The following is a 24,230-nucleotide window of genomic DNA, read 5'->3' as shown; positions in this document are numbered from 1 at the left end:
TGTAACTACGCTCAACGTTGTCAGGGGATGGTTTTTCATGTTCGTTCTTGTCCGCCAGTTCCGAAAAATGCATTGTGTTATTTTATTAATTATGCATCTTTTCCATAAATCCTTTAAAAAGTTATACATTATTTCACTGTATCCAAGAATATTGTATGTATTCTCATATTATTGTATTTTAAAATACTACGGCAAACTTAAAGCCGTATTCCGCGGAGCGGCCAATGTTGTGGTTTGAAATCAGCTGATGAATACGAGTCTGTTTCACCATAACGCAATTCTGAGCGAATGCTCTTGCTTCTAGTTAGCATAAACGAATATCTAGATACTTGACTTATATGAGACAAAGTTATTTTTCCTTATACAGCGTGTTTTTAGGTGGAAATATTTATTGAATATGTCTCGTTGTGAATGTGAACTACTATTTTTTTCGTTAACAGATTACGTTGGCGGCATGTTTATTGCGTAAAAAATTACGTGATTCCGTTCGCAATACGTAATCCTTTATATCATCGTAATACGAACTTTACGTTATTTATCTATATCGGCGTGAAACCAACAGTAAAATGTGTTCTTTCAAGCACAGTAGTTTTGATTAAAATGATTTTATCCCAATTTTATCTATGGTTGTGTGTGATGGCAGACGTTTACTGCAGTTTTATCCTTGTTGCCGATGTACGATAATAGTCATTAGCAGCTTGAACAGTTTTCTCAGCTTCAGTCATAATTAGGTTTAAATTTAACGGTATATTTCCCGATTGATTTCTTTAATCTATATTGATCTCTGATCTATAGCGAAATAAAGTTATTACATTAAGATATCTCAGTTCCATTCTATACATAACGCCATTTATAAAAAATACGGTAATGTTGCACTGTAGTACGATGATCGAAATACAAGCCAAACAGATGTTATCCAGTTCGGTTGTACTTAGAAAAAAAAAAGTCGTTTTCTCGTTCGGTTGTTCATGGTTGTACACGTTCACGCAACGAGTATAACGTTAAAACCATACTTTCATCATTCTCTTTTGCTGTTATTGAACTTATGTAACTAGAAGATGGATAAAGTTAGGCCATTGTAATTTGATCTCTCATAAAATCGAACTATCGTAAGGGGGACTAATGATTGTACCTGAACACTACAGCTACCTGTACACTGTATAAACTTTATTATATCTTTACATACTCTAGACACCACACATGTACTGTACAGTAATTCTATAGTACTATACTGCATAAATATAATTTTACTTATTGCGCCGTTGTGGGATATTACGGCCCCTTTGACTGGTCTAGAGTTTCGAAAGAAGGTGTGCGGCGGCCGTGGAAAAGGGCTTTTTAAAATCGCTCAGCGTCGAAAATCGCTTGGCGTCGGTGGCCAGGAACGGAACCCCTGCCGCTAACCGAGGGCCGCCTGTATTAATATTTGAAAAGCAGTAAATCATTTTTGTACCATAAAAATGCATTTATTCATGAAAATAACATCAAAATACACTAACTGGTGATGATTTTCGCCAGAAAATCCCGCGAATAGGCGAATCCCCCCACAAATAGTGGGTAGATATGGTCCAGAGAGAAATCCGCGAATCAGTGAGTCCGCAAATCCGGAGAACGCGAATACAGGGGGGAACACTGTAATATGTTTATTAATATTTGCACAAAATAATAATAACAATAACTGTAATTACAAAATTCATATGTGATAGTATTTAAAAGAAATACAATAATCTTTCCATTTCACTCTTTTAAATAAGGATAACTAACTCATTCTCATGTCAGTGGTAACCCTCTCCCTCTGTTTTAGCTGGAAGTGTTAGGAGAGTATGTATATAACTTTAAGGATACTATACTACATTTTGATACAATAATAATTTACAGTACTATATTTCAAAATAATATTGAGTTTAATGAGATTAAATAACAATAGTGACATTTCTCATGATTTACCTACTAATTTTCAAAAATTAATACTATCTAATTTTCAAATATTAATACTATTAATAAATTTTCAAATATTAATAAGTGTGTGTGTGTTGATATCAGATACAGGCGGCCATCGGTTACCGGCAGGGGGTTCCGTTCCTGGCCGCCAACACTAAGTGATTTTCGACACCAAGCGATTTAAAAGGCTATGGCCGCTGCACATCTTCTTTCGAAATTCTAGAACAGTTTACAGCGCCCTAGATCAGTCAAAGGGCGTAGTAATCCTGCAATGGCGCAATAAGTAAAATATTATTTATGCAGTATAGCACTATAGAATTTACTGTACAGTACATTATAGTATTATAAATGCTGTAAAGGGAAAAAAGCCTAGCTTTAATCCTTTGGGTGTCTAGAGTATGTAAAGATATAATAAGGTTTTATACAGTATTGCCTAACTTTATCCCATCCTCTTGTTACATAAGTTTAAAAACAGCAAAAGAGAATGATGAAAGTATGGTTTTAACGTCATACCCATTGTGTAAACATGTACAGCCATGAACAACCAAACGAGAAACAACTTTTTTTGACTAAGTACAACCGAATTGGATAACAACATCAGTTTGGCTTGCATTTCAATCATTGTACTATGGTACACTATTAACGTAGTTGTTATAAATGATGTTATGTAGAATAGAACTGAGATATCTTAATGTAATAACTTTAGTATTTGCTATAGATCAAAGATCAATAATGAAATATACTGTTAAATTTAAACCTAGTTATAGCTGAAGCTGAGAAAACTGTTCAAGCTGCTAACGACAATTATTGTGCATTGGCAACAAGGATAAAACTCCAGTAAACGTATGCCATCAAACACAACCGTAGATAAAATTGAGATAAAATAATTTTACTCAAAACTACTGTAATTAAAAGAACACATTTTGCAGTTGGTTTCACTTCAGCAAAAGATAAAGTAAAGTAAAGTTCGTGTTACCATGATATAAAGGAAAATTGCGAACGGAATCATGTATTGTTTTACTCAATAAACATGCCACCAACATAATGTTAAAAAAAAAAAAAATTAGTTCACAATCACAACGAGACATAATCAAGTCATATTTCCACCTACAAACCCGTTGTAGAAGGAAAAATTACCTTGTCTCATATACGCCAAGTATTTAGACATTCATTTATGCTAACTAGAAGCAAGAAAATTCACTCAGAATTGTGTTAAATATGGCGAAACAAACTCGTATTCACCATCACCTGATTTCAAAACCAAAACATTGGCTGCTCAGCGGAATACTGGCTTTGATCTACCGTAGTATTTTATAATACAATATAAGCATACACACAATATTACTGGATACAGTGAAGTAATGCATAATTTTATAAAAGATTTATGGAAAATAGGCATATCTACTTTTTCTTCTTTGTCTATCTAAATTTTCGTCTCCATGCCATCTACTTAGCAGCAGCATCTCGAGCTCGTATGATTGTACCTCAATTTTTTGCTCGGGTAACAAAGCAAAAAATCGACTGAGTTGCAGAGTTATATTTTGTGCTTCTATCCCATGGAAAAACAAACAAATTGCAGTGTTGCAAAATCAAATGTCAAGGTATATAGAATGGTCAGGTAGAGTCAATTGTGGGGGGTTGCGGCTTATCCCCCCAAGAGCCGCGCCACCTGGAGGACAGGTCAGGGCGAGAAGTCACTCAGCTACCGTTTCATTCAAATGTAGATCACAGGTCACTTCAGTCACCTCTGCTGTGAGTTATTTTTACATTCTTCAAATACAACCATAGTTTGGATTTTTCATATAATATAAATTACTATCTAAATAATGCCAAACAACCGCACTGTGTTTGGTTGTTATTCAAATAGTAGAAAAAAGGAGGTACTATCCTTTTTCCGATTCCTTTGTGATGAGGAAACAAGACGGAAATGGGTTCATCGTTGTAAGAGAAAGGACAACTTTAACCCTACTACTCATCGCATATGCAGTAAACATTTTGAAGAAAATGCATATAAAAGAGACCTGCAGCAGGAACTTCTTGGATCGCGAGCCTCAGCAACGAAATTCAGATGTGTGAAGAGCAATGCAATCCCAACACTTCACATGCCTGATTTACTTTTTTTTTTTTTTATTTATTTATTCACACTATTTACACTCATGACAGCTGTTTTCTGTGTTTATATGTGGGGGTTTGTGTGTATATATAGTAAATATATAGAGACTATAAAGGGAAAACTTGGCATATTCCATAGCTCAATCACGATCATATTAATGTGTGTGTGTGTGTGTGTGTGTGTGTGTGTGTGTGTGTGTGTGTGTAAAAGAAAGAGAGATATTACAAGGCTTTTCTTTCTACATTTCAGATGATAATGTATCTGGTGCATCTCAAATGAAAAGAATAGAAGACAAAAATCGGAAACGCTTAATTGCAGAAATTTTATCAGGTTATGAAAATGAGCTTCATGCTAACAATAATGTTTCCAGTGGAGAAGAATATCCTCAAAGTGAAGAAATGGTACATACAGCAACACTAGAAGAGTTGCAGAGGCAATTGAACAGCGTTACTCAAGAAAGAAATGATCTCCTCACAGAGAAAGAGCAGTGGGATAGAGAAAGGTTATGTTTGTTGGAGGAATTGGAGAAATTGAGAATGAAGCATCACGTTGCAGAGCATTTTTAGAAAAGTTCGCCGAGTTTGTCATAAAAGCATTGGGGAACATGAAAATAGTGTCATAAAATAATTTTAAAAATGCCAGGGGTGATTTGTATGATATCGACGCAGAAGCTAAAATTGACTCCCCAGAATCAGACTGGAATCCCTAAGATGGTGGTACATGTGATCAATCTTGTGATATGTATGAGAAACTTTTAATGAAAAATGAATATTATGTTATCATAAATGTTATTACTACTGAAGTTATACTACCATTGAAATTTCTCAAAGGTTAATATAAGATAAAGGTTGCTGTCAAGCACTTCCGCAACTCAATGTTTACATTACTACCTTCATTATAATTTCATAAAGTGAATCTTTATGTATGTTGGAAGTTAGGCTACAGCACCGAGGTCGAGGCTAGCCTACAGATACACATCTTAGAATTCAAGGTTTGATATTTAGTATTGCAGTATAAGATGATCCCCAATTTTTTGGGGGGGAATTTTAGGATTTATTAGTCATCTTATATGCGGAAATACAGTAGTGCCTCAGGTTACGAAATTAATCCGTTCCAAAGCGGCCTTTGTAACCTGATTTTTTCGTATCTAGAACTACATTTTTCATGTAAATTGCCTAATTTGTTCCAAGCTCTACAAAAACACCAGAGTAAATTTTATAATAAAGCTAAATTGACCAATAAACAATGAAATACAACAATTTGGACCATTCAATACTTAACCTAACCTTTACTGTACCTGTAAAAAAAAGTGTATTAATTGTACAGGGTACAAGAAATACTGTGTGTACATGTACATACGTATGTAGTAAAATGTGGACCCTTACCTTTCGAGTGAGGTGATGTCCGAAAGTGGCGACAGAGGGGGAGGACAAACGGCAGAAAACATGAACACTTAACTTACGAAACACATTAAAAAATGGCAGAAAACATTAACACTAAACTTTACGAAACACATTAAAAAATGGCAGAAAACATGGAAAACATCCTCTTCTTTCCGTGAACTTCAGCAACATTCTTGGGACCCATGGCTAATAACGTAAGCCATTAAGTTCACACACAACACAATAAAGTAACTTACAGTACAACGAAAGTGAAATCACTAACACGAATTCATGTTAACAAACGAAATATATATGATCGAACGAATTTCAGGTGCTTACAATAACGCTGCCGCAAAAACTGGTCGCGAAACACCTTTACATAGAGGCATGATGGGACAGATGCTGACCAATAGGAGAGCAGAATCTTACGGCAGTGACTAACATCAGGAACTGATGCGAGAGCGGGAGGATGGTGGCAAGTCTACCGAGTTGGCGGCGCGCCGGTTTTAAAATTGTTCTTGGCGGCCAAGGCGAATCTCAGACTTTACCCTTTAGCAACCTAAATTATTTTTGTGTACACATAAGCAAAAAGATCTTCGTCTTCGCTTTCGTAACCTGAATTTTTCCTACATAGGGACTTTTGTATGTAGAGGTTCCACTGTATACAGTATTTTAAACAATATAAAATTACTCTTTCATTGGATACAGTGAAGACAATTCATATATGTATCTTAAAATGTTACATTCTTTATTACTCACCATAAAAGTTTCCAAACTTTGGAAGGACAACAAGAATCATCTGTATGTTGGGAATTTTTTGTTTGATTTCAGGGAATTCACGTTCTGGATCTGGTCGGAAACTGTACCGTACTACTGGTTCCTGAATTGACATTCCTCTTTCCTTTCCCATTTTCATCATGGATGTCAAGAAGTTCCTGCAACAAACACAAAAAGAACACTTTTCAGTTGTAGGTTTCCACCAAATGGTATATAAATGCCTCTAAAATTCTCACCTCAGAAAAACCAAATATCTCAGGGTGTTAAACTGTTCTTTGTATAATTCTCACAAGACTTATCTGGACTTTTCTTAAATGATATGTGAAAACTGGAGCAAAATTAAACTAAAGAAAACGGATTGCAGGTCTTTTTACTTTGTAATTCTTTATAAATTCCTTCCTTCGGAGATATTACACAGACTATTCAAGGCAAACTCACAGACCACCAGAGAGAGAGAGAGAGAGAGAGAGAGAGAGAGAGAGAGGAGAGAGAGAGAGAGAGAGAGAGAGATACATACCACAGCATGTCTTCACGAATGAATTTAGGGTCATAATTCATAACCACCCATGTGTTCACTTGAGCACCATTAAAGAACTGCCTGTTTCTTGAATCCCACACCCCATCTCTTGGCTTCAGTTCTTCGTTCATTGTGAGACTAGGTGGGGGCAAAACCCTTCCATCTAAAGTAACAGGCTGAAAAAAACAGGAGAATCATAGCCAGGAGGAAAAAATATAACATTAAGCTAACCCACTACAACTTCAAACCAGTATTGTATTTTCCACTTGGTCATTCTATTGAATACACACATACATTAGCAGTAATAACTAATGAGGCTGTTTTTTCACTTGACCACTCTAATACCATACATACATTTTAAAAATAATTACTACTAATTGTGTAAAATTCCAATCACACCATTTTTCAACAATTGGCAATACTGTGGGGCCTAAGGAAAATGTTGGTACAAACAACTGCTTACACTCAAATAGATTGAGAAAGAATTTTGAGGGGGTGGGGGAAGGCCTCGAAAAGTTTCCAAGGTGAGTGAGTGGCTCACATGGCTATTTGCTCCGAGGAGAAACTTGAAAGTCTCCAACCAAGAAAAGACAGGGATTCTACTGACTGGTGGAACACTTCCGCATGGAGCTGACACAGGAAATGTCACAAGGGGGCCATCTCCCTTGGAACTTCTGACAATAACTACAGCAGATCTGGGATCCACTCCGCTTGAGGCCATAGAAGGGCTACCAAAGTCACCCTGAGACTTTGTGAACTCATTAGCCTGTTCAGAACTTGACGGATCAAACAAAATGGAGGGAGGGCATACACCTCCATGTTGTCCCAGGGATATTGGAATACGTTCTCTGCCAATGCTAAAGGATCTGGGACCATTGACAGAAAATCTCCACATACCTGGGTGCCATGTGAGAGGTGGGGCAGCAAGGATGTGTAAAGAATGGGTTGTTTTAGTAGGTGGATGGAGGTGGGGAGCAGTTCCCCAAGCTTAAGAGGGGGGGAGGCAATGCAGTGTTGGATGGGTGTAGAGGGCTAGGTAGATGACTGACTTGATAGAGCTTGTGTCATGTTGTTACGCCTTTGATTTTTTATTTGTATTTTACACTAAATATTCTCATTTATACTTTGAAGATAATTTCTCAATTATTTGTATTTTTACACCATAAAAGACAAATGCAATGCAATTGTGGGGTACACGTCAATTAGCCCTCAACAATTCACCGCCACCAATTGGATTACGATAACACTTCGCCACAGATGACAAGTTTGCCTCCAAATGATGATTTACAATTAAAGATGAAAATTAAATCATGGGAAAAATAAATTCTTACTTTAAAAAATCATATTACTTTGGCTAAAATGATAAAGGTCATGCCGAAAACAATTCTTTTGTTCACATCTCGGTACTTTTTTAAAAACTTAGTGGCAGATTCATGTCCTGCAATAAAATGCTCCCCATCAAAGTCTCGACCTTTTTGCAATTTTTCAAGTTTCAATAAACTTCCATAGTGTTGGATGGTGGCATCCTAGTTCGTAGGTGTTTTCTCTGACTAGCTTCTGCCTATAGATAAACACTAACATAATTAGATTCAAACCAAGTTAGTAGTTTCTAGTTCTGGGGGCAAATAATTGGCTAAGGTTTCAATATGAGAATCAAGGTCAGTGTGTGCTACAAGGCCAGAACAGTTATCATTTTTGCATATGTTGTGAATTCAGGATCAGTATTGTATCGTCGTCCAAGTTCACTTAACACTAGATGTCTTTGCATGCTCTGCACTAGATGAAAGGGGCATCATTTGACTGGAGCTTCTGGGAAACATTCTCTTACTGCATTAATTACTGCTTGCTTGCAGTTACAATGGATATATAATGGGGATTTAGGTTGGGCACTATAAACATTGGCATTTCAAACACTCATATAACGTAAGCATGATCTTTATTTGGCAGAAGTGCAAAACAAATAGGATGTAATTCGCCATGCTTTTTAGCTAGAATGCAGTATACTTGATGAAACAAATGTGGCTCTATACTAAAAGTATCGGCCATAAACCAACTGGGAAATACAAGATGCTGCAACCAAGACTCTGCCAAAGATGAAAATCCTCCTCCTTTCTGGTCCACTACCTGCTAACAGGAAGTTCTCCTCTCTCCCACCCTTAAGCCCATGCACTTTGTATCTACAGTACGGTTCCCAATTATACGAGAATTTGGTCGATCCACAGCCTTGCAGAAGAGAAAATTTGCAATTTCGAAACACATACCTAATGGGAATAATTCCATTTCGGCAAAGGCAAACGGCAACTTACCCAGTCGAACTTTTTTATTACTTCCCATTTTCAATACATTCTATATACTATACTGTAATTTTTTCTAATATGAAATTGTTCTTATGGATGAATAAAACATAAAAAAGGTTTTAATAATTTGAAAAAGTTTAAAATTACAAACAGGATGGTGAAAACTCCCACATGTAAATAATGCCACCATTGGGTACAAGTGTACTGTACGTTACAGTCATTTCCTTTAAAAATACATTTTGGATGGAATTTCCTCTACCTATCCTCTGCCAAAAAAAACCTTCAAACTCCTCTATCTCATCCCCTGTGAAGAGTTCTTCTGCTGAAGGAAGGCTTTATGAACCATTTGAGGTTTCGGGGACTGGCGGATCATGCGTGTCTTCAATCCCGTTAGGCCTAACGGTAACAAACTTGGTTACGAGTGCCTGTCTCAGTTTCTTTGTCCGGCACGTTCAGTATGTAATCGTTTTCATATAAATTTATTCTACGATAAAAAAGAACTGATGAAAATTCAAAACTTGATACAGGCGGTCCCCGGCTTACGACGGTTCCGGCTTACGACGTTCCGAGGTTACGACGCTTTTTCTTAAATATTCAATGGAAATTCCGTCCTGGGTTACGACGCTTGTTCCGAGGTTACGACGCTGACGCTTCCGACGCTCCGAGTTAACGACGCTTTTACAAACGCATGCTATGATAAAAATCCTTATAGTTTAGCACAGTACATAATAAAAATATGTTTTTGGTTACATTACAACAAAAATTTTGAGGTTTATGATGATTTTTGACACTTTTTTTTTTCGTATTTTTTGAATTTTTTTACTGACGCCGCATATGCGGAACTAGTTTGCGGGCGAATGAATACACTAGCTTGGGATGCGCAGTTTAAAACAGTCCAAAAGCGCAAATATAATGAAAAATCATTGCTTGTTTCCAGTACATAATTAAAAAAACTAAGTTTCTGGTTAGATTACAACACAAATGCCAAGGTTTTACGACGTTTTGTTTATGCTTTTTTAACGATACCTCATATGCAGAACTAGTTTTTGAGCGGAGGTGCATAAATTAATTAACGCTATTAAACTGTATGGTAAATTGACCGAACAACGACCTCGGACGGTCGAGGACGCCAAGCGTAACAATACGAAAGGACGCCACTTCAATCGCGTGCCTGCCTGCATTCCACTAGGTTTGTGTGCTGAGACGTTGCTGAAATTCCTTGCCATTTTCGCTAATTTACAATGGCTCCTAAACGCCAAAGTACTTCCTCCGATGATAGTTCATCCAAGAAGAGGAAGGTCATCACGATGGAGGTCAAATATGACGTGATAAAGCGTTCGGAGAAGGGAGAAACTAACACCGAAATAGGCCGTTCTTTAGGCTTGAGCAGGACCACGGTGGTAACCATTGGTGAAGGATAAGGAACGTATTCTGAAGCACGTTAAGGATGCTGCACCGATGAAGTCAACGGTGATAAACGAGAAGCAACGTAGCCAGAGCATTGTTGAAATGGAGAAATTGCTCATGATCTGGCTGGAGGACCAGAACCAGCGACGTGTTCCGGTGAGCTTAAGTGTGATCCAGGAGAAGGCTAGAGCGCTGCATGAGGCAGTAGTGAAAAAGAAGTTTGGCGAAGGCAGTGCTGGTGGTGAATTTCCGCGAGTAGAGGTTGGTTTAACCGTTTTAAGGCTCGTGCAAATTTGCATAATGTGAAGCTGCAAGGTGAAGCTGCTAGTTGCTGATAGCGAAGCAGCATTTTAAATTTCCAGGTGGTTTGGCTGAGATAATTAAGGATGGTGGTTACACGGCTGACCAAGTCTTTAATGTGGATGAGACTGGATTATTTTGGAAAAGAATGCCAAATCGAACGTACCTTTCCAAGGAGGAGAAGTCAGCACCTGGCCATAAAGCTGGAAAGGAGCGACTGACTTTGCTGTTTGGGGCCAATGCAAGTGGTGATTTGAAACTGAAGCCCTTGCTGGTGTATTTGGCCGGAGACCAAAGAAAAAAAATCCCAGGGCTTTTCAAGGGGCATTTTCAAGAGTCAACTCCCTGTGATTTGGAAATCTAACAAGAAGGCGTGGGTTACCTTAATGGCTTCGAAGATTGGTTCAATGACCATTCGTGCCAGCAGTGGAGCGGTATTTGACTTCGAAGGGTCTTGCCTTTTAAGGCCCTCTTAGTCCTGGACAATGCCCCTGGTCACCCTTCAAATTTGAGCGACATGCATCCTAATGTGAAGGTGGTGTACCTCCCACCAATACCACATCGCTGATACAGCCAATGGACCAGGGAGTAATAGCAAATTTCAAGGCTTACTACTTAGAAGGACCATACGTGTTGCTTTGAGGGCCATAGAAGCTAACAAGGAGTTGACACTGAAGCAATTCTGGAAGGGCTACAACATTGCAGATGCAGTGAAGAACATTGCAAGTGCTTGGGACGAGGTGAAGACGACCACTTTAAATGGGGCCTGGAGGAAACTGTGTCCACAGTTTGTGCACAGTTTTGAAGGCTTTGACCAGGCAGAAGACGTCGAGACTGTGACGAGGAAGATCGTAGGACTAAGCAAGAGGCTGCAACTAGATCTTGAACCTGATGATGTAAACAGAGCTGCTGGCTTCCCATGGAGAGGAATTGTCTGCAGAGGACTTACTAGAACTTGAACAACAAATGATTGAGGAATTAGGAGGCGGCACCAGAGCCAAAACCCAGGTCATTAACTGTGAAAGGGCTTGTCAGAGGGTTTTACTCATCTGGAGAGAGCCTTGGCTTCTTTTGAGGCAGAAGACCCTAACGTTTCTAGGTTTGACAAAATCAAGAGAGGAATCATGGATTTGGTGACTTTCTACAAGAGACCTGAAGGAGAAAGGCAGACGAAGAGAAGTGTGCAGTCCAGCTTGAACACTTTCTTTCACAAGTCTCCAGTACCACCACCTCCCACTCCTAGTCCTGTAAGGAATTCTGAACTGTTTTACTAATTATGTGTTTACATAGTGTACATATTAAATGTGTTAATTTTTTAATGTAACAACTACTAAATGTAAGAGTAAATTGTAACTTCATTAATTTTCATCATTTGTAATTTTATTGCAGAAGTGTGACAGTTCCAGATCCCCCTGTACTACCTGTGACAGTTCCAGATCTCCCTGTACTAACTGACAGTTCCAGATCTCCCTGTACTACCTGTGACAGTTCCAGATCCCCCTGTACCTGGACCCTCTGTATCAGCCCGCCCACCATGCACGTGTACAATCAGGTAAGCAATTTCATTTTTCTCATTTTCATGTTGGAAATTGTTTACACCCTACATACATCGTACACATAACTTACATAGTGGTACAATGTGTTTGATGTTGCATAATCTTATTATTATTTTTTTTTTCCATTTCAGACCCCTTTGATAGTGACAGTGACCCAGATGACCCTGAGCCTTTCCATGGTTTTGATGCCTCGCCCTATACATCAGGTAAGGAATCCTTAACAAATTTGTATAAAATGTTTTATAAATTGCTAATAGAAATTTTATTAAAAGTGTACATATGCTACAATTACATCCACCTTATAATATGTACCCTATCATTCTTTCCAGATGTAGATGTTCCCTCATCAGTTGATACAAGTATCACCTCCCCAGAGCCCAAATCAGTTGATACGAGTAGTATCACCTCTCCCATTCCTTCAGGTAAAAGAATTCTTCATTTTTTATATTGAACATACGTATTACACACTACATATGTCAAACAGTAATAACATGTGCAGTAGTTACAGTAGTAGTAACTATCATTTTATATATTTTTTATCATTCCAGACTCCCAAGCACTGCCCATCCCACTCCATAGCCCAGCCACCCACTCTCATGTACATATGACCATCCCAGTAAGCAGCCAACACCACTAGAATTTGGTAAGGACAGTTTTTTTTATTAATGTTTTAATATTACATATGTAATAAACCATGTTATGTATGTAATCATACATACTATAATCATATGTACTATTACATATCATTCCAGACTGGCATGCAACCTGTGACTTATAAACCAGACCTCTACATAGCCTACATGTCTTCATTTGCTGGAGGTAAGGAATTCTCAGTTGTGTTTAATGTTTGCATACGTACAATAAATTTTGTACACCTAAGTGGTTACATACTGTCCTTTAATATTAATTCTTCATTCCAGACTGCCCATCATCCTAGCCTGTTATCTGTGATAAAGCACACTGAAGTTAGGTTTGGAATGCATCCTTATCATGAATGCTCTACACCTCCACCTCCATCTCCACAACCTAGGTAACAGCTTTGAGACTCACTAAAAGTTGGTAAGTTATGTAAGGAATTTCTAAATTAAGTTTTATACTACATGTTATAGGTGTATATTAAAAACCACTGTATGGTGCATATTACTGTATGTAACTTACTATGCATAGAGTACTTACTAAACATACTTAATTTATTTTTTGGTACATTCCCAGAATCCCCCTGAATGATTAGGCTAGGCTTTGGGGGCCACATAAGGACTTTGTCCATCCAGGGTTACGATGAATGTCAAATATAAACTAAAGGTAAGGAATTAATTAAACATACATTAACTCTTTTTTAGTAGTACACTCTTGATATCTACAGTAATTAACATATTGCATTCACAACTTTCTGTAGTGTATATTTGTACACTAATTTTGTTACTTTTTCCTTCCAGAACCAACATTTTTCACACAACTCCAGGTTGTTACTACAAGTGTCATCAAGGGATAACTACTCAAGTAGAAGCACCATTTTTGGATGGAAAAAACCCTTCAGGAAAGTATACGTATCACATGTAACATGTAGTGTAACAAAGTATGAACAGTAAGGTTTTTACATACAGTAGTACATATTACATACGTACATAACTTTTTTACAGGAATTTCCAACCAAGTTTTGATTATGTACATGTGTAGTAGTACATGTTTATAAACCACTGTACGTATGGTTACTGTATGTAACTTACTCAACATACATAACATGACTTAACTTTGATACTTTTTTGGTACATTCCAGAAAACCAGGACCCCCTCCATGATGCAGGCTATGGGGCCACATAAAACTTTGTCCAGGGTTACTACATAACATAGCACGACAACTGTAAACTATGTACTACTGTACTAAAGGTAAGGAATTATACATAGTACATATAGTAAACATACATTAAGTGACCAAGATCTCTCACATGGGATAAGTGATCAAGGTCCCTCATGGAATTACAAAATACTATACTGTTAACTCCCTGCTTGAACAGGGGGTGTAGACCAATCATTTACAATATTAAACCACTGTTTATGGTGCATATTACTGTATGTAAACTTACTATGCATATAGTACTTACTGACAAAATTATCTTTTGTACATTCCAGAACCCCCTGAATGATGTAGGCTATGGGGGCCCACAAATAAGACTTTGTCCATCCAGGGTTACGATGAATGTCAAATATAAACTAAGGTAAGGAATTAATTAATACATTAACTAAGTTTTATACATGTTATATAGTGATATTTAAACCACTGTATGGTGCATATTACTGTATGTAACTTACTATGCATAGAGTACTTACTGACATACTAATTATTTTTTGTACATTCCAGAACCCCTGAATGATGTAGGCTATGGGGCCACATAAGACTTTTTGTCCATCCCAGGGTTACGATGAATGTCAAATATAAACTAAAGGTAAGGATTAATAACATACATTAACTAAGTTTTATACATGTATATATGTGATATAAACCACTGTAGGTGCATATTACTGTATGTAACTTACTATGCATAGAGTACTTACTGACATACTAATTATTTTTTGTACATTCCAGAACCCCCTGAATGATGTAGGCTATGGGGGCCCACATAAGACTTTGTCATCCAGGGTTACATAGCAGGAAACTTTAAACTAAAAAGTAAGGAATTAATTCACATACATTAACTTTTTTACTCTTGATATAACTCAAAGTAAGGAATTTATAAACTAAAAGTAAGGAATTAATTAACATACATTAACTCTTTTACTCTTGATATCTATAATTTACATATTGTATTCAGGACTTTGTGTAGTATTTTGTACTAATTGTGTTATACTTTTACCTTCCAGAGCTACCAGACTGGGATTTTAGTGTACTCCAGGATCTAACAAAGTGTGCAATGCATGTGTATACGTATAGTGACAGTGTTTAGTGTATACCCTAAGGATTAAGTGTAGTGTACATTGTGCTTTTTAGTGTCACAAGAGTTTAATAAAGAATTATACCTTCAAGAACCATCCTTTGCATTGGAATAACCACACTACACATCATGCAATCTACTGCAGTCACACAGGTAAGGTCCTTAACTTACTTTTCTTAGTTTTAAGGCATATTTCCAAGTGTCGTTCCGGCTTACGACGATTTTCGGCTTACGACGCGCCTCAAGAACGGAACCCCCGTCGTAACCCGGGGACTGCCTGTAATTACAATTTCTTAAAAAGAAATGATAAACTCACTCTCTCTCTCTCTCGAAAAAGAAATGATAAACTCACTCTCTCTCTCTCTCTCTCTCATATATTTCAACAATAGAAAATAAGTGATCAAATGGCAAAAGTTAGTCAAAGCAAGTTAACCTAGAAAAAAAAATATCATACTTCATGTTCAGCAATGACGGATTTCAAGTGTCGACTGTTGCCAAAACAGAACTTGCTCTTTCCTTCGTTTTTAACTTAAGGGCAAGCTTTTTAGTTTCGAGAAAATAGGTCTTCCTCTTCGACTTCTAAGCAGATGCATACATGAGGATGACAATCAGAATACACTTTTGCATATCCGAATTACTATATGTATGGCGATGATGATGATACCGATCATTCATACACACTGCGTTATGATGTCACAAATGTGAGACGGAGCCTTCTGTCTTAGCTAATGGCTGAGCAGAAGCCTTCAGAATAAACTTTGCATATCTGAATAATACCTATGGCAATGATAATGATACCGATCATTCAGAATACACTTTCAGATCTGAAGACGTATGACGATGGTGATGATACCGATCATTTATACAAACTGCGCTATGACGTCACAAATGTGTGAGGCAGAGCATTCCATCTTAGCTGATGGCTAAGCAGGAAACCTTTCTCTTGCATTCCCCCCTTAAAGGAATAATAGGTTTTTTCCTTCAAGCATTCCCCCCACCCCTTCTCTCAGATACCAGTGAAACCGCCACCTAAAATACTTAAAAAGACAATAGATTTGATAAGTTTTGTGATGCATGACTCTCGGGCTCTGAACGGCTTCGCAGATACAGATATCTATTTTAAGAACTAGTGACCGCATATAAGGAGAATCGCACGATTCAAACACTCATAATTCGGGACCGGACTGAATTTGGAATGATTAAAGGGGAACTTCTGGTTAATGGCCATTAAATTTCGTCAAACAGAACTTTTCATAAGGTAAAAGATGAGCCATTGCTCGAATCTGTACATAATCCCATTTTTTACAATTTAATTTCAAATTAGCACCGAGGTACTTCAATGGAGAGTGCCATTTATATCCAGGATTTGACTATGTTGCCATCTGGTGGATTAGTACCGAGGACGTAGTGTAGCGGTCACCTCAAAAAAAAGCGCAGCAAAGCACACATATTGAAGAGTATTCCTGCTAGGTACTGTCCTTGTGTTTTGGGTGATTCTATGTCGTTTGGTTGGGCCAATACTTCTGGCAAGTGTACAAAAGGCATATCATTCCACAAGATTCCGTCAAAGAGAGAGAAATCAAGTCACTGGCTGATGGCTCTTCGAAGGGAGGATATCAACATCAAACCATTCCAACATACAACGCAAACCATTGTCAGTTCGGATAATTTCTTGCCAACAGATTTAAAAGATGACATTAGGAGCAGATTATTAGATATGGCTATGAAATTTATATAATATATTTCAGGAACTTAATTTCCCTCTGAACAGACCACACTACCGATGAAGATATAGGGCAGCTATCTACACTATGGTGCCTCCACTCATATGCATTTAAATTTAAATTTATTCCTGTCAATCGCCATGTGCGTAATGTGATAGGGTGAATGGCAGTTTTCTAAATGTGTGTGTTGTGTGTGTGTGTGTGTGTGTGTGTGTGTGTGTGTGTGTGTGCGCGCGCGCGCTTGCTTGCTGATGAGGGCCTACACCTAGCCCTTTTACCTAGTTTAATAAATGGGTTTTAGAATTTAGGGCTGTATATGCCTCAATTAGGCCTACTTCTTTATTTACCATTTCAATCATATACTATTTTCAGCTGACAATTACAAACCAACAGGATATTATCTGAAGATGCTGTGCCTCATAATAGTTCCGCCTGTCTGAGCCTACCGCGACATGATGTCACGCATAACTGATGAGTCACACATAAATAGGAGCACCCATGGTGCAACAGAAAATTGGTTGTAAAAAATAAGAAAACGCTTTCAAAAAATTTTTTTTACCAGGGGTACTTAAATAGAATAATACTGCACATGGAATAGCTAAAATGCAACCAGAAGTTCCCTTTTAAGTGCTCAAAGTCTGTTGGACAAGGTGGAGCAGCACTGATCTAATTTCTTTTTTGTCTTACTAACATCATGTTGCTTGCACAGGGCATATGGTTGTACTGACTGAGATATGTTAAAAATACATTCATTAATCACGGCACTTGGTGTTTCCATAGTATCTTCCGCTCAGCGTAATAAAGAGATTTTACTTGAGCTACCTCTAAAACCATAGCATCAGCCTCATGGCATTGACTACTTACTTTTTCAATTATTGCACTATTTTTTGTGTGGATTCTTCCATTAAAGCAGCCTCTCTGTTCATATCTCCAGAATTCAACAGTTTCATTGACCTTTGAACATTTATCAGATACATATATAAATCAATTATACTTGAACTTCTCTTTTCCTTTTCACTTAATATGACTGAGTGAACACTGGCAGCGATTGTAAGATTTGAAGGGGTACTGAAGTTTTTTTTATTCTAAACACTAAAATACAGGCAGTCCCTGGGTTACGACAAGGGTTCCATTCTTGAGACGCATTGTAACCCGAAAATCGTCATAAACCGGATCATCATCAAAAATCCTAAGAAAACATGTTATTGTTATAATACAATTAAGTTTGTTCATACTTACCTGGCAGATATATATATAGCTGTATTTTCTGAAGTCCGACAGAATTTTCAAACTCGCGGCACACGCAAGTGGGCGGCCCAGGGTTTTGGTGTAGTACCCATTCCCGCCGCTGGGAGGCGGATATCAGGAACCATTCCCATTTTCTATTCATATTTTCTAGTGCCACTGTCTCCTGAGGGGAGGTGGGTGGGCACTAAATTATATATATATATCTGCCGGGTAAGTATGAACAAACTTAATTGTATTATAACAATAACATTTTGTTCATGAAACTTACCTGTCAGATATATATATAGCTGAATCCCACCTTCGGATGGTGGGAAGAGACAGAATAGGATTTTAGGAAACAAAATTAAGTAGATGATATACATCTTGGTTCCTCACCTGTTAGCATAGCTGACTTCGTGATTACTGTGACCTAAGCCTGCTTCTGCTTAATCAGAGTTGCCAGCAAGGTAGAGACATGTAGTGCTGGTGCGCTCCAGATGATCTGACAACGTGACTAGACCATCGTACCATACATATGAGGGCTATGAAGCAACTGACCACCACCTGACCAACTAGGCAAAAAACCCCGTGAAAGCTAAACTAATGAATGGAAGATCTCCACTAAAGACTAACCATCAACCAAAAACACAAAAAATTAAAAACTAAACCTAACCTATAACTAGGGGATAGGAAAAGAGCCACCTCCAGCCCCCAAAACTGTGTCTGCAGAAATGTATGGTCCTATATCGTTCTCACATCTCTTAAATAGTGTGAGGCGAATACTGAACTGCTCCTCCAAAAGGTGGCATCAAGAATGTCCTTGATTGACATATTCTTTTGGAAGGCAAGCGAGGTTGCGACAGCTCTGACTTGGTGAGCGTTCACTCGCAGGAGACTCAAATTAGTCTTCTGGCAAGATGAATGAGCCTCTTTAATAATGTCCCTCAGAAAGAAAGCCAAACCATTCTTTGATAACGGTAAATCAGGTCTCCTCACTGAGCACCACAAATTACCTGAGGGACCTCTTACCTCCTTCGTTCTTTGTACATAAAATTTGAGAGCCCTGACAGGGCACAGGACTCTCTCTGGTTCTTGGCCCACCAAGTTCGTCATTCCCTTTATTTCGAAGCTGCTTGGGCCAAGGGCGGTTAGACGGGTTCTCATTTTTTTGGCCAAGAACGTGGGACTCAAAGAGCAGACAGCGTTCTCACCTTTGAAGCCCACCTGTCACTAATGGCTTGAATTTCGCTAACTCTCTCGCCGCTCGCCAGAGCAGTTAGGAAAAGAGCCTTTCTCGTCAAGTTCCTAAGAGACGCTGCGTGGAGAGGCTCGAAAGGACTTGACATCAAATGTCTTAGAACAACATCTAAGTTCCAGGAAGGAGGCCTCATCTGAGGTATCTTTGATGTTTCAAACTATCTCAAGAGATCGTGAAGATCTCTGTTGTCAGCAAGATCTAGGCCTCTGTGCCGAAACACTGCTGACAGCATACTTCTATATCCCTTGATGGTTGGGACTGCTAACTTCTGCACATTCCTCAAGTATAGCAGAAAGTCGGGTATTTGGCTCACAGAGGTCGTGGAAGAGGAAATTCCCTCCCTTCTATACCATGCCCTGAAGGAAGCCCACTTAGACTGGTAAACTGCTCGCGATGAAGCCCTCCTTGCGTTGGCGATCGCTTTCGAAGCTGTTTTAGAAAAACCTCTCGCTCTGGCCAACTTTTCGATAGTCTGAACGCAGTCAGACACAGAGCGGAGAGGTTTTGGTGATACCTTTCGAAGTGGGTGATACAAACTCTACTAGTGTTATTGAAGGTGGAATATTACTTCCCTTACCTTTACTGGAACCGCTCCTAGAGGAAGACCTCCTGATCCTATCACGTTCCAATTTCCGTCGATAGGAATCATACATCTTCCATCCATCATCGGTCAAACATTCACATTCCTTGCACCGATCATCCAATAAACATACATGCCCCCTACACCCCGTACATACAGTGTGGGGATCTACCGATGATTTCGGTAGCCTCACCTTACAATCACTCTTCACACACACTCTGAAACTCACTGAACTTGATCCAGACATCACGTTTACAGAAAAGCCAATCCAAACTCAAAAAATACTCCACTATTGCGCGTGCCTAGCCACCAATCCAGAGTCAAAACCAAAAGACAATCCAGATACTTAAGTGACCAAAAGTTTATCAAAATCCAAGGCGGAGGTACAGCAAACAGTTGTTTACAGCACCGGCGACAGAAAAAATATGAATAGAAAATGGGAATGGTTCCTGATATCCCCCTCCCAGCGGCGGGAATGGGTACTACCACCTGGCCGCCCACTGAGTGTGCCGCGAGTTTTGAAATTCTGTCGGACTTCAGAAAATACAGCTATATATATATCTGCCAGGTAAGTTTCATGAACAAACTCACTTTTAATGCTTTGGGTGCATTAAAAAGTATGTAAACTGCATTCTTATGCCCTTTTTCATAAAAAAAAAAAAAAACCTTGAAATATTGATTATTTTGCACTTTTGGTGTCATATTTCTTCTGCCAGATGAGCACTGTAGGCATCGTAACCCTGGAACATGCGTCGTAACCCTGGAAATAGTCTGATGAATATAATAATTGAGAAGCGCCTTAACCTTAGAACATTGTAACCCAAACCCGTCGTAACCTGGGGACTGCCTGTAGTTAAGTTTGGTAATACTTCTGGTAATTTGCAATTTTTTGTCATAAGACTAAAATTAGCCATTTTCAAGGTATGACCTATTATTAGTAATAACAGCTGTCCGTGGTGGCACATAATTAGGGGCAATCTGTCTTTGGCAGCTAATTCATGGTGGTGAACTGAGGGCGGCTAATTTTCTGGCAATTGAGTGTGCATAGGTGATAAAACATGCTCGAGAGAGAAAGAGCGAAAAATATCAACAGAGATAAAATATGCTCTTGTGTACTGATACGTGTGTGATAATCATACTTAAGGTCAACTAAACTTGTAATGCAATAACTACACAGTAAATCAAGCAATGCAAAAACATAAAAATGGCAAAAATGATACAGTATTGAGTATAACACTTATACACACACACAATATAGAGACTTTTTACAGATTATTTCATGTTATTATGCTCATGATTTTTATGTAAATTTTATGCTTTTCTCAGAGAGAGAGAGAGAGAGGAGAGGAGATAAGAGAGAAGAGAGAGAGAGAGAGAGAGAGAGAGAGAGAGAGAGAGAGAGAGAGAGATTCAAACAAATGATTGAGTGGCTGCTTGGATGACTTGTCTAGTTCACCTGTTCTCCACCAAGTGTATTTTGAATGTCAGAATTCTCCTTCACAGTCCACAAATTGTGGAGAGGCTGGGTGCGGTCTACTTTAACAGTAGGTAAGTATCCAAATAAATGTTATGGAAATTTATATTATTTCGGATGAATCTTACCTACTGCTAAGTTAGCTGATTCCCACATTGAGAAGAGGATAGTGGGTAGTGTTGCTGGACCAAATCTGCTCTGCCAATAGAGCAAAAGGTTTCTTGCATGAACCCAAACATTCTTACCCGATCTGGAATCATTTCTGGATCTTAATGCCACCAGAAGTTTGATTCCATTCAGAGGGCAAGGCTCTCATGTGTATGCAGCAAAGAGCATCCTTTCACAGGAAACTGCTTCAACTCTGCTAGAAAGAAACAGTCGCTAAGAATAAATACCTAAACAATATCAATGTAACCTCCTATACAATATATGTACCTTCAAACTCCCCAAAATACTAAAACCTGGGATTTAAACAAAGAGCCTAAAAGAGTACTTTCCTCAGTTCAGGAAAAGGACTTTACCTACTACTAATAGCAGACTAAGGGCTTTATTGTTTCAAACATGATTCTGCATGCTTACTGTACTGAACTGCAAAACCAAATTGCACTTCTGTTGCACTGCAAACCCCTTTCATGCAACAATCTGTCATCAAACTAAATGAGGTAGCAAAAGCTCTCACATTATTTGTGTTCTTTGACAAACACATTCTAGGCTTCTAAACTCACAAAACAAAAGGTTAACTTTGCCAGCCATATCAAGGTTTTCAATAACCCCAACATTAAAGGTTAACTTTGCCTCTTCCAGGCTTAACCCTTGACAAGGACATCTACATTTTCTAAACCAACAATACAAAAGACTGATTTAGCCTCCTCCAGGATTAACCTTTGACACATGTTCGAGGTTCTAAAACACATCTAACTAAATTCTAATTGCCTCATCATGACAAAGAATTGTTTCTTCTTCTTCCCCAAAAGAGCTTAAAGGGAATTCTTACTGTTCTATGAAAACTTAGCCTTAACCTCACTCTCGGCTATAAAGCAAAGATAAAATCGCATTCTATAAGGCCCCATTAAAAAGTAAATGACTGTTTTTACCTTCTATTTACCTTCTCACTGAAGGGAATTGCTTCAAATTTTTACCACTTACTTTACAACTAATGATCAAAATTCTCATGGGGAAATTTACAAATTCAACCTAAGTTCATTTGTTTTGCAGTTGAAAAAACCATGATGTCTCCCTTCAAAAATAAGTTACACAGAAAGTGACTTTCCTGAGGACAAAATAAAAACAATTTACAGTGGTACGTCAGACTTCGAACTTAATCCGTTCCAGAAAGCTGCTCAAAATACGATTTGTTCATTGCATGAAACAAATATCCCCAAAGAAATAAAGGGAAGCAGGGTAATTAATTTGTTCCAGCCAACCCAAACAGTCCCCCTTTTCACATTTTTTATCTATTATTGATGCGTTCAGAAGTTAAATTAAAAGTGTAAAAGAAAAAGTACGTCATATGAAGTAAAATTTTTGATAATTTTGTTTCTGTGTACGATTACGAACTGTTTGGTGAAAATGGCACACAGGTGGCTGGGGGATGGGGGGAGGAGAAACCGGAACCCTATGAGGAAACGAAATAGTCGCAGTAAGCAAAGTTGATACATTCAATTTGAATCACATTTTACATGGATAATCTCAGAGAGAGAGAGAGAGAGAGAGAGAGAGAGAGAGAGAGAGAGAGAGAGAGAGAGAGAGAGAGAGAGAGAGAGAAATGGATGTATGAGTTTTAAGGAAAAAGCCCAGGCACTGGGGTCAAAGAAGCCATTCAGTGCCGTAATGGAAAGTAAATAAATTACATTATAAATTAGTTGATAAGTGTACGAAGAAAATGGTTAATAGATAAATTACTATATGACAAATGAATGAATTAATGAAGAAAATTCTCAAAAAATAAATATATACAGTAGTCCCCGTATTCGTGGGGGATGTGTACCAAACCGGGGCCCCCCCCTTGAATAGTTAGAACCCGTGATGTCTGGAACCCCTATAAAAACAATAAAAACAGCCTATTTTGTTAGTTAAAACTTAAGAAAAACCCAGTAAACATTTTTATACTTTTTTTTATATAGTTTTATCACAAAAAGTACATTTTATGATGAAATTCATAAAAAACCAGGAATTGGTGGATATTTCTCATAGAAAAATACAGCGAATGTGCAAATTTTCTGCGAATAATGCGGGGAAACGTTCCCAAGAGAAATCCACGAATGTGCGAGTCTGCGAATCCGGAGAATGCGAAAACGGGGGGTCCACTGTATATCTATGATGTGATAGATATAAAAATAATTAAATGTTATTAAAAATGTTTAAAATGTTTAAAATGTTATTAAAAATGTTTAAAGACTTTAAAAAGGAGATGAGAGCAGAAATATGTGCATCATCTCCCAAAATATCACAAAGGGATTTACCCCTAAAATATCTCTCTCTCTGGTTAAAATATCTGGGGCAAGCAACCAGACTGTAGTCCACTGTTAGCATCTCGCCACCGCAAGCACACTCTGGGAGGCTGCCCCCTTCTAAAATAAACTGATGGGTCAAGTAAGTATGCCCAATCCTCAGTCTATTTAAAACTATTTCTGTTTGTCTATCAGACTGGAAAGATGAAGGCCTCGGCAATATATTAATTCTAACATTTCTATACTTTCTATTACTGGCAAGATGAGGAGAAGTCCATCTTTCCTGCCATTTGCTTA

General features: G+C 38.1%; 1 protein-coding gene across 1 annotated transcript in view; it reads right to left on the bottom strand.

Annotated features, from left to right (window-relative positions):
- LOC135221883 (protein argonaute-2-like) overlaps positions 1 to 24,230 on the bottom strand; it is a 285,753-nt gene that overhangs the window by 79,940 nt on the left and 181,583 nt on the right. Inside the window, exons 9-10 of the mRNA XM_064259840.1 lie at positions 6,731 to 6,906; positions 6,196 to 6,371 (exon numbers count right to left, since the gene is read on the bottom strand). Of these exons, the coding sequence (XP_064115910.1) occupies positions 6,196 to 6,371; positions 6,731 to 6,906 (352 nt within the window). The remainder of the gene's footprint in view (positions 1 to 6,195; positions 6,372 to 6,730; positions 6,907 to 24,230) is intronic.

Source organism: Macrobrachium nipponense, chromosome 3, assembly GCF_015104395.2.
Source record: "Macrobrachium nipponense isolate FS-2020 chromosome 3, ASM1510439v2, whole genome shotgun sequence".
In the NCBI taxonomy this organism is placed as follows: Eukaryota; Metazoa; Arthropoda; class Malacostraca; order Decapoda; family Palaemonidae; genus Macrobrachium; species Macrobrachium nipponense.
Note: the sequence above shows the minus strand (reverse complement) of the source record. Positions and strands in the feature narration are given on the sequence as shown.